The following is a 10,989-nucleotide window of genomic DNA, read 5'->3' as shown; positions in this document are numbered from 1 at the left end:
TCTGTTTCCTGGGGAAGCTGAGGTGCACGCAGGTCAAGAAGCTTGTTCAGGGTCACCGACAAGTTGTTCTGATCAGTAACAGCGACCTTCGAGCCCCGGATTAAACTGGCCTCTTGACATGACTTGAGAGAGCTGGCTCCAGGCTGTCGCGGGAATCCTACAGCTTCAGGGAGACACAGTGGAATCCAGTCTTCCCTGTGTCCAGGACTCCGTCCGGGCTAGAAGCCCAGGGCTCTGCACTCTGTTAAGGGTCAGCCTCAGCCTCCGGGTGGGGGGGGGGAGGGGGCAGGTGGTTGGAGAGGTGACCTTTCGGGGGCATTTGGAATGAGGATGGATTTTGGCGTTGCCGCCTCTGAGCCTGGGCAGGCCCGGTGCCCAGATGCGGCAGGAGCAAATTATTCAGACAGGAGCTTGGAGTATCCTGGGGAAATGGAGAAGTCTGGGGGGGGGGGGGGGCAGCCGCCCCTGTTTTTTGGGGGAACAAGGAAGAGGCTGCTCTGGCGGGGCCGGTGCTGACAGGGCCAGGCGTGCAAAAGACTGTTGGGAGGGGCTCACGGGATGAGGACAGGGTGGCAAATGGAGTCAAACAGGGGCACGGAAGTGACGGAGAGTGGTGAAGAAAGGGTCCAGAGCAGGGGAGGGAGGGTTGGGGTCAGCGCTGGCGGGGGGGGGGGGGGGGGGGGGGGAGGGTGTGCACAGTAGACTCCCCCCCACCCCAGAACTTGGGAATGGAAGTCCCAAAGGAGGTGGGGGAGGCGTTCAGGCCAGAGAGGAAGAGGCTCCTGAGGGAGGAGACGGAGGGCGACTAAGTGTGGGGATGGACAGTCAGGGGCACTCTGGTGGGCGCGCGTGGTCATCCAGAGATCCAGAGAGGACCCCGGGCTGGTGGCGGCTGCTGCTGGAGGCAGTGGGGCAAGGGCGGACGGGGCTTGGTTGCTGCCGCCCTAGACACCTGCCTACCCTCCCTCCATGGCAGCCCGACGGAGCAGAATCCTCCCCTGCCCCCTCCTCCAACAGAACCGGTAGTGTTAGCTGCAGGCCACAGACAAAGGTCTTCTCCAGCCCCCGCGCCAGATAATAAGAAACGTCAGCAGCAACATAGCTTTATGTGTGGCTTAGAGAGTCTCGGGGAGACTCGAGGACGGTGGGGCGTGGAGGGTGTCAGCGCGCTGATCCTTCGGGGCGTCCGCACTCAGGCCGTCAGATTTTGCCTGCGAAGGTCCCTCTCTGGATCTGCTCGGTCCAGCGCTGCACCTGGGGAGAGGCGGGCGGGAGGGGAGGCGGCGGGCGCTTGTTCAGCTCCGCGGGACCCTCCACCCTCGCCCGGTCCGGTCTCGCCCGGCCGGCTGCCGACGCCCCCTCGGCCCCCTGCTCACCCAGCTCTTGGGGCACAGCGAGTGGAACACGCGGAAGTAATACTCGCAGGGCTGCGTGCTTTTCCCACGGCGGTTCATTCTCTTGACGCAGCGGTGGTAGTCTGAGGGGTGGGGCGGAGCGGGCCGCGGGGTTGCCTCTGTCCCAGTCCCTGCAGACCAGGCCCCGCCCCTCCAGGACTTGGCCCCCAGCCCTCCAGAGCAGGCCCCGCCCACTCCCAGTCAGGTCCCGCCTCTCCACGGTCGGTCCACCCCCTCCAGGCCATGCCCAGCCCCTCCAGGACTCGGTCCCGCCCCTCCAGGCCAGGCCCCGCCCCCTCCAGGCCCAGTCCTGGCCCCTAGACCAGGTCATGCCCCGTCCCGGACAGGCCCCGCCCCTGCTGGGTAGGCCCCTCCTATCCCTCCCTTGCCTCGGCCCTCCAAGCCTCGGTCCCGCCCCGCACCGGATAGGCCCCGCCTATCTCTCTCTCGCCCCTCCCCTCCAAGACTCGGTCCCACCCTCCAGGACAGGGTCTTCTCCCCTCCAGACAAAGCCCCGCTCACGCTGGATAGGCCCCGCCTATTCCTCCCTCGCCCCGCCCCTGCAGGACTTGGTACCCGCCCCTCCATAGCAGGTTCCACCCTCTCCCGGCCAGGCCCCGCCCATCGCACCCTCGCCCCACCCCTCGGCCCAGGCCCCTCCAAATAGGCCCCGCCCACTCCCGGCGAGGCCCCGCCCCTTCGACCATGGGCCCTCCCACCCCAACGGTCACCGCCACCAAGGCCGGTCCGGGACCCTCTCCCTGTCTTCAGGTGGGGCGGACCCCTTCCCGCCTCTTCTGTCTCCCTCCCCCTAACCTGGCCCGCAAGGTCTCACCCAGGAAGTTCTGGTAGCAGTTGCGGGTCTGGTTCTGGTTGGGGAAGCGCGGGTCGAAGGGTGGTGTTGTCCATTTCCCCTTGGGGGACTTCTGGAACTCAATATCCAACATCCAGGGAGGGGGCAGCTACTGCAGGGGCAGGGGGCTCCGTGGGGCCTGAAGACGCCTCTCGCTCAGACCCGCACCCAGTTCCTGGCCCCCACCCCAAAGCCCAGTCCCTGATCCCACCCGCCCTGCCCTCACCAGACTGATGTCAACGTGTCACTGGGTCAGCTGTGCTTGTGGCTCCATCCGGCGGTGCCCCTCGCTTCTGAGTGTCGGGGTGGGGGGGGGTCCCAGCCCAGGAAAACCACGACTCCTGGCAGGATTGGCTGGGGCCCCTGGAACCCCAGCCAATGGGAGCCGCTGCGCTGCAGGGGACGCTCTGGGCCGCCAGGCAGGGTCTGCGTGGACCAGCGCCCCCCCCCCCCCCCCCCGCCGCCTCCCACCTCCAGCCCGACGCCACCCCGCGCGCACACACTGGCACCCAGTCACGATTTTTGCCGAGTCTCAGACTCAGGCTTTTAATCTCTGAGAAGCTGGGCCGCTCCGCGGGCTCTCCCCCGCCCCCCGCCCCCCAATATATAAACGTATAGATAGCTCTGGTCTCTACCCTAGAGGGAGCATCCCCCCGCCCGGGCTTTTCAGCACCCTGCTTCTTACGGTACAGGTGCACAGCACCCTGGGGGCCTGTGGGGAAGAGGAGGAAAGAGTAAGGGTGGTGTCTGAGCCGCCGGACTTCAGTACCAGGACTAAGGCGGGGCCGCAGGGTCTCTGGCTACCTGGTCACGCTGGGCTCCTTTGGACACTTTGACGATTGAGATGACTCCCCCCGAATCCCGCTAATGAAGGCTCTGGGAACTCTGTATGCTGCGGAGAGAGAAAAAGCCAGAGGGGGTCTTGGAGGTCACAGGAAGAGCATAGTGAGGGCTCAGTAAATCCCTGCTAAAATGAAGCGTGAGCTGGAAGAAGGGTCCCCACCAGTGTCTTCCTGTCCCTGCTGTCCCTCCCAAGTTTCTCTCCCTCCTGCCTAGTTGCAGGGGAGCCCGCCTGTGGATCCTTCACACCAACACGCAAATGCTAATCTCTCTCTCCTCTTCAGCACTCTCGTGCAAATAATAAAATCCTTGCTGGTAAGCCCAGGGCTCCTGCCTCCGTCCCGTATTCCTTCACCTAACTGCAGCATTACACGCAGCTTCCCCTGACACCCAGGCTGTCGCCATTCTGCCAACTCTCACTATGGTTTCCCCTTTTCTTTTAAAAAAAAATTTTTTTTACATTTATTTATTTTTGAGAGACAGGGAGAAACAGAGCGCTAGTCGGGGAGGGATGGAGAGAGAGGGAGACACAGAATCCAAAGCAGGCCCCAGGCTCTGAGCCATCAGCACAGAGCCCGACGCGGGGCTCGAACTCACGAACCATGAGATCATGACCTGAGCCAAAGTCAGACGCTTAACTGACTGAGCCACCCAGGCACCCCTGGTTTCCCCTTTTCTAAACACTTTGCACCCTCTTTGTCGACACTCACTGGCTGGTGACCTCCTCCAGTCTCTTGGCTTGTGGTAACTATCCATGTGCCAATGATTTCCCGTCACTCCCAATTCATATATCCAGCTACCTGCCCCACTTCTTCACCAGGGATCTTAGACGATCCTGATCCCCTCCCTGCCACCTGCTGCATTCACAGCCTCTCCGTCTTCCCAGTGTCTCAGACCCCAGACCCTACATTTGCCCTTGACACCACATGGCCATGTCCAATCCATGAGCCAATCTGTCGGCTCAACCATCCTGCCTCTTTCTCACACCTCCAACACCTCCCTTCTTGTCTCATGCCTGGATCGTTGCAACTGCCTCCTCCCTATTCTCCCAGATTCCATCCTTGCCCCCTTACCTTCTCTATGCTTTGGCCAGAGAGAGCCTTTTCAAATATACACCAGTTCCAGCCATTCTGCCCCAAATTCCCCAGCTCACTCAGCATCAAAGCCAAAGCCCTTGAAATGGCCTGCAAGGTCCCATGTGATAACCACCACTTGCGTGACTTCTTCTGACTTCATTTCCTACTCTTGGGGTCCCTTGGAACTCACTCTTGGTCCAACGTATCACACACACACACTCATGCCTCAGGGCCTTTGCAGTGGCTGTTTCTTCTGCAAGGAACATACTTTCACCAGATGTGTGCATGGCTTCCTTCTTCCCCTCCTTCGGGTCTTTACACAAATGACATCAACTCACTGAAGCCCTCCTGGGCCAACCAGTCCAATACAGGAGGCTGCCTATCTTCATCCCTAGTCCCCCCTCTCCTGCTCTTTTCCCATGGAGCTATCACCTTATAGCGTGCAATATAATTGACTTAGCTCTTAATTGTCAGGACTCCTAACTTCAGCACTACTGATATTTTCTCTGGATCATTCTCTGCTGTGGTGAGCCATCTTGTGCATTGTAGGACATTGAACAGCATCCCTGGGCTCTACACACAAGATGACAGGAGCATATCCTCCCCAAATTGCTCAATGCCATATCTCTAGTGCTTAGAACAATGCCTAGCACAAGTCAACACTCTCTATACATTGAGTCCGTGAATAAAAGTGAAAAAAGGGAATGATCCTCTTTTTATCTTGCAGCTAATGGAGTTGACAGAACGTGTCAGCTGTCACCCCAAATACCTGGCTGAAGGACTGTAGACACCTGGTTCCTCTATGTCCTCCACCTCGGGGGCCATGTCCATCATATTCTCATTTTCTACGAGCATTGGTAAGATGACATCAGAGGACAACTTTGTTATGGCCAGGGGACTCTGGTCTGACATCCCCTCAAGCTGGTCTGGAGTCTTCTTGAGCTGGTCTGACCTCCCCTCAAGCTGGTCTGACATCCCCTCAAGCTGGTCTGGAGTCCTCTCGAGCGGGTCTGGCATCCCCTCCAGCTGGTTTGGAGTCTTCTTGAGCTGGTCTGACCTCCCCTCGAGCTGGTCTGACTGCCCCTCGGGCTCAAGAGATGCTCTCTTTGGCTGCTGGAACACACTGGCCTTCATCTCTGAGATGGGGGTCAGTGAGATGGGCCACGGGGGTACCTCCTCCCACCTTGATGCAGGCAGACTGATGGGATCTGGGGAGACATTGTCCATCATCAGGCTGCTGGCCTCATGCCTGGGGAGGCCAGGCACTTCGGAAGCCTCTTTTGGAACCTGGGGCTGTGACTCTACCCAGTGATACATGCTCCCTTCAGCCCACGGATGCATTCTCTCCTTCACCCAGGTGCCAAACAGGGACTGCTCTCCAACCACCTCTGGTGTCCCCTGCAGCAAGGGCACCTCCCTGGGGCTGACTGTTGACATGTCAGGCATCGGGGGGCTCGAGAGCCAGGAGGACGGATTGACTGTTGCTGGCCTCAGGGGCGGTTCCTTGGAGTTGGCCATGATCATCAGCTTGGCCAGGGTGAGCCCCTCCACCGAGAACGGCCTGCTTGGCTCCTCCGGGGGTCCCTGGATGACCACCTCCTGGGTCTTGAGCCACTTCTGCTGTTGCCCCACCGTCTGGGAGGTTAAGCCAGGCTTGTCCAGGGATATCTCCTCCTTCTTTCTGTGGACCTTGTCCTCCAACTTGCCCCTGCCCTTCAAGCCATCCAGGGTGATCTTCAGGGCTTTAGTGAGCACGACCTCCTCCGACTCCTTCTTGGTGGTGGTAAAAGGCAGGTCCTGGGATGTTTTCTGGGTCCTTGTCTCTATCAGGTCCATCTCCTGGGTGCCCACAAACATCAGTGGTCCTGGCGTCCCCTCACGCTGGCTTCTCTCGAGCACACGCCCTCTAGGACCTCCCGTGGGCAATGTGCCCAAAGTGGCAGCGTCCGGTGTCATCTGCTGTTGAGTAGGTGACGTCAGAGCCTTCTGGGATGGGGCAGGTAGGAACACAGATTTCCTTCCTGGGACAGAGGAAGATACAGCCTTCCGGGAAGTAGGCGATACAGGTGGGGCCTTCCGGGCCGGGCCAGGACTGGCTGCGGCCTTCCGGGAAGTAACGGATACATGTGGGGCCTTCCAAGGGGGACCATGTACTGTTGGGGTCTTCTGGGTAACAGCGGGTACCACTGGGGGCCCCCGGGGTGGGCCGGGTGCAGTCGACATCTTCTGGGATGGATCATGCATTGCTGAGACCCTCTTGGACTGGTCACGGAGGAATGGAACCTTCCAAGCGGCGACGCGGGCAGCTGCGGTCTTCTGAGAGGGTGGAGGCCGCTGCCTCTGCCCGGATCCCAGAGCCTGAGCCTTTTCGTTGCGCCTGTGGGAGGAGGAGTAAGCGGCTGGGAGGGAGAAGCGGGGAGGGTGGGTGGCTGGGGAGAAGGAGGACGAGGACAAGGTGCTGGTATCGGGGTCCATCAGGTTTTCAACGTCCTGCTGCCACAGGTACGTGTTGAAGGGATCATAGGATTCCAGCAAGGAAATATCAGGGGTGTCTGCGGAGACACAGCGGATGGGGGTCTCAATTAAACCGCCCAGGACTGTGGCCGTGTCTGAGTCAGAAGAGCAACACTGTAGGTGGGCAGAGAAGAGGGGAAGAATGGTCAGGGCCAGGGGAGGCTCCCAGAGCCCAGGACACAGGGCCCTCCTCCCTCAGACCCGGGAGTCCAGACCCCCAGCCCCTCCTCCGTCAGACCCAGGAGCCCAGGCCCCCAGCCCCTCCTCCCTCAGACCCAGGAGCCCAGGCCCCCAGCCCCTCCTCCCTCAGACCCGGGAATCCAGACCCCCTGCCCCTCCTCCCTCAGACCCAGGAGTCCAGACTCCCAGCCCCCTCCTCCATCAGACCCAGAAGCCCAGGCCCCCAGCCCCTCCTCCCTCAGACCCAGGAGTCCTGGCCCCCAGCCCCCTCCTCCCTCAGACCCAGGAGTCCAGACCCCACAGCCCCTCCTCCCTCAGACCCAGGAGTCCTGGCCCCCCCCCGTCCCTCCTCCCTCAGACCCAGGAATCCAGACCCCCAGCCCCTCCTCCCTCAGACCAGGAGTGGGCCCCCAGGAAATAGCTGCCTTGGAAGAGGACTGTGTGTGGTTGATGGTGTTGGAGACGATGCTGAAAACGGTGCGGATGGTGATGCTTGGCTTCTCTGGGCGGGAAGAAGGCAGTGTGAGCTCTCGGGGGAAGGGCCAGAACGTTGGGGGTCCACACAGGGAGGGCGAGGTGTGCTCACCGGTAACCTGGATTTGGGTCTGAGATGTGTCAGGGTGGAGGTTTCGTTGGGACCTGTAGGGGGCAATGTGGGGTGACTCTGGTGGCCTCCACACCGGGGTCCTCGCCCTTCGGCCTCCCGCGGGCAGCAAGACCCCAAGCCTACTTCTTTTCTGCAGATTTCTTTCTAGGCTCAGCGTGCTCCTGCTGTGACCAGATGAGAGGCACAGAGTCGCCCACGGCCTGAGACTTGAATTTGCGCTTGAGGGTCTGGCGGTGGGAGGAGGGACGGCGGGCAGTCAGGAGGCGCGGGGCGGGGCGGGGGGGGGGGGGGGCCCAGCCCGGCCCCTCCCCAGCCCGGCCTGCCCAACCTGCTCACCCTGGCCTTCCTCTGTTTCTGAAGTGTCAGCATCTTGTAAGGAAAGTTGGGCTCCACAGTCATGACTGCAGAGGAGGGGAGGACCTCCAGTCAGGGTCCCCGACAGGGAGGACGTGAGGCTCGGGCAGGGGAGGGGGGAGAGCTCAAGGGCTGGTAGGTGTGGCCACGCCTGGGGCAGGAGAGGCTGACAAGTAGGGAAGGGTCTGAGGACACGGAGGCTGCTCACCCGAACGTCCACGTCCGGACTGGGGCTGGTCCTGTGGACGGGGAGGGGTCAGTCAGGATGGGTTCCTCCTCCTGGTTTCCACGTCCCCATTACCTACCCAGCTCAGGACTCCAGGACCCCAACCCGTCCCCATGCCAGGACCCAGGGGTCCTGCCCTCTGCTCCTGCAAACCCTGGAATCTAGGCCACCAGCCACCTCCTCCCTCAGATCCTGGAATGCGGGCCTCCTCCCTCAGACCCAGGAGTCCAGGCCCTCAGCCCCTCCTCCCTCAGACCCAGGAGTCCTGACCTCCAGCCCCTCCTCCCTCAGACCCAGGAGTCCTGACCTCCAGCCCCTCCTCCCTCAGACCCAGGAGTCCTGACCCCCAGCCTCATTTCTTGGGGTTCTGGATTTCAGCTGTTGGTCCCGGCTCTGAAATCCAAAACCACAGCTGCTCCCAGGGTCTGTGGGGGGCACTGCCCACCTGGAGGCGCCAGGTGGAGGCAGGAGGTTTGACGCTGGCCGGGTCCCTGGCGGGCCCATGCGGGGTCCTGGGGAGCCAGGTGGTGGTGGGGTCCTGGAGCAGATTGATGAGCCGGATCCAGCGGTCAAACAGGAAGCCGGCCTCGTTGCCGGGGGCATCCAGCTCCAGGTAGTAGCAGCGGCCCGTGGCCAGGCGCAGTTTCAGGCGCCAGGAGGACAGGTCATGCACGTAGAGGTGGGTCAGGTCCAGCGGGAGCATCCTGGGGGAGGCAGGAGACAGACATGGTGGAGCAGAGGATGGGGCAGGGCAGTGGGGGGTGGGGGGCGGGGGGAGAGGCGGGAGAGGGACATGGTCATGGTTGAGGGGGGGATAAGGCAGGCCCGGGGAGCGGGGGGAATGGAGGCACCTGGTGAGGACGAGGCTGGCGCACTCCCTGCCCTCCGGGGGCTGAGCGATCAGCAGGATGTCTGGCAACACCAGGCCAGGCTGGGAGGCGGCCACACCCATAGTCACACGGTTGGTTCTGTGGTGCACGTACACGGGGGCCCCTCGATTGGTTACCTGGGGGGCCGGGGAGAGGGGCTGGGACCACTCCTTTCTCCAATGCTCCTCTGGCACCCCCAGCCCAAGCCCCCTACCACCTGAGCCTCCCCACCCCTGCGGCTGCCTAGTCAGTGCCTGCCTGGGTTCGAACCCCCCAGTCCGGGGCGGGGGGCGGGGGGGTGGTGTCTCAATCCCTTCCTGCCCCTCTCGGCCCCCAGGGTGCAGGAAGCTGGGGACCTGGACAAAGTTACTCTCGAACATGGGCAGCGGGCGGAGGGGCAGGTACTCTCCCCTCTGGAGGGTCTTCTGCAGCTCGCCTAGTGTGGGGACCCATTTTGAGGGTCCCTGGAATGGCTCCGTGCGCCTGATGTTCTGAAGCCGGTTCATGGCGGCTGCAGAAAAGGTGGGTCACGCCAGACACAGAGTCAGGGACCTGGCACCTGGGCACTTGGCCTGCCCAGTGTCCCCCAGCCCACCCGCCCTGGCCCTTTAGGCTTGGCAGGTGCCACAGCTCAGGGGTCCCAGAGGGTGGGGCTTCCCCAGGGCTTGGCCATGGCCCTGCGGTGGAGGGTGGTCAGCCCTGGCTTGGGGGAGGAGCCTTGGGGGGGGGCCTTTGTGACCTCATCAGACACTTGTAGGACTCTTTCTGGGAACTCTCGGGGGGGGGGGGCGTGGACTCCCTTCTCCTCCTGGGATGTGGCCTAGAGTCTCGAGGGCTGGAGTCTGTGAATCAGAAGCCCCAACTGCAGACCCAAAGCTACTGAAAACTCAGGGCCCCCGGCAGGATCTGTCTTGGACATTATAAATGGATAATTAACCAAAGAGTTTCCCACTTAAGAAGGGAGGTCCGAGCATGGCCCCAACTCACCACTGACCCCTTTCAGGGACCTTGAGGAAGACTCATACCCACTGAGCCTCAGTTTCCCCATATATAACTGATTTGTGTCTGTGGCAGTGATTGCTGAACATTGGTTATAAAGAAAGGGGCACGGGCTTTGGAAGGAGCTGGACCTCTGGCAGAAACACAGTGGTGCCTTTCAAGGTGTGACCTTGAACACCATGTCCCCTCCCCCGCCAGCCTCACTTTCTCTCACCTGGAAAGTGGGGCATGATGGAGCATTCAGGGGATCATGTAAGTAAAACCCCACACTTAAGACACGGCCCAGAGCACACACTCAGTGAGCAGTCATTCCTGACTCCTTCTGAGGTCTTATTTTGGGGGAAGGGGTTGGCTGGCATTCCGTCCTTCTAAAAAGTGTGTATCTTTTTTTTTTTTTTTAATGGGTCATGCAAAACACATGGTCACTGTAGAAACTCTGAGTAATTCGGACAAGCACAAATAATGAAAGCACCCATAATCCCACCCTGCCTTCCACCCTGAGGGGACCATGGTCAACATTTTGGTGTATTTTCTTCTAGGAGTTTTTTTTTTTTTTAATTATTATTTTAAAGTAAGCTCTATGCCCAACGCGGCACTTGAACTCACAGCCCAGAGATCGAGTCACATGCTCTACTGACTGAGCCAGTCAGGTGCCCTGTGTTCTAGGACTTCTTAAAAAATCTATATATCCATCCATCCATCCATCCATCCAGAGAAGCAAAGTGGGAATCATGCAGTGGTTAGTAGCCTGCTTTCTCTATGTCTTAAAGCTGCCTCTGTATCATCCCCCCTTTATGGCTAATAGTATTCCATCACACAGATGGGTGTCATTTATTAAACCATCCCTCACTGTTGAACATCTAGGTTGCTTCCAATTTGCTGTTGTGAACTGCCATAATGAATGACCTTGAACTTGCAGCCTTGTCATGTACAAGCACTGTAGGGCACTGGATGACCTTCTGGAACCTTCTATTAAATATTTATTGAGAGTCTATGAAGTGCTGTGCACCAGATGAGGCTCAGACTCTGCCCTGGAGGACCAACCATCTCCCCTCTGCTGTCCTGCCCACTAAGGGT

At 60.4% G+C, this 10,989-nt stretch overlaps 2 protein-coding genes across 5 annotated transcripts; both read right to left on the bottom strand.

Moving 5' to 3' along the window:
- Positions 1 to 1,087: 1,087 nt before the first annotated feature.
- On the bottom strand, positions 1,088 to 2,659 carry LOC125153234 (cytochrome c oxidase subunit 6B2). 2 transcript variants are annotated; one of them, XM_047836182.1, is made up of 4 exons: positions 2,474 to 2,659; positions 2,230 to 2,386; positions 1,377 to 1,477; positions 1,088 to 1,254 (listed from the first exon to the last, which is right to left on the bottom strand). In XM_047836182.1, exons 2-4 carry the CDS (start codon positions 2,339 to 2,341, stop codon positions 1,201 to 1,203), a joined length of 267 nt encoding a protein of 88 aa, XP_047692138.1. In that variant the 5' UTR covers positions 2,342 to 2,386; positions 2,474 to 2,659; the 3' UTR covers positions 1,088 to 1,200. The 2 variants fall into 2 exon arrangements, with proteins under 2 accessions (XP_047692138.1, XP_047692137.1); XM_047836181.1 differs by having other exon boundaries at positions 2,230 to 2,359; positions 2,474 to 2,651.
- Positions 2,660 to 2,730: 71 nt separating this feature from the next.
- On the bottom strand, positions 2,731 to 9,579 carry GARIN5B (golgi associated RAB2 interactor family member 5B). 3 transcript variants are annotated; one of them, XM_047836178.1, is made up of 11 exons: positions 9,292 to 9,579; positions 8,896 to 9,050; positions 8,490 to 8,748; positions 8,027 to 8,057; positions 7,801 to 7,865; positions 7,588 to 7,691; positions 7,444 to 7,496; positions 7,283 to 7,359; positions 4,933 to 6,791; positions 3,052 to 3,139; positions 2,731 to 2,959 (listed from the first exon to the last, which is right to left on the bottom strand). In XM_047836178.1, exons 1-10 carry the CDS (start codon positions 9,364 to 9,366, stop codon positions 3,112 to 3,114), a joined length of 2,706 nt encoding a protein of 901 aa, XP_047692134.1. In that variant the 5' UTR covers positions 9,367 to 9,579; the 3' UTR covers positions 2,731 to 2,959; positions 3,052 to 3,111. The 3 variants fall into 3 exon arrangements, with proteins under 3 accessions (XP_047692134.1, XP_047692133.1, XP_047692135.1); XM_047836177.1 differs by having other exon boundaries at positions 9,270 to 9,578; XM_047836179.1 differs by having other exon boundaries at positions 9,284 to 9,372.
- Positions 9,580 to 10,989: the final 1,410 nt, after the last annotated feature.

The sequence above is a fragment of the Prionailurus viverrinus genome, chromosome E2 (assembly GCF_022837055.1).
Source record: "Prionailurus viverrinus isolate Anna chromosome E2, UM_Priviv_1.0, whole genome shotgun sequence".
In the NCBI taxonomy this organism is placed as follows: domain Eukaryota; kingdom Metazoa; phylum Chordata; class Mammalia; order Carnivora; family Felidae; genus Prionailurus; species Prionailurus viverrinus.
This window is presented reverse-complemented; position numbering and strand designations above follow the sequence as displayed.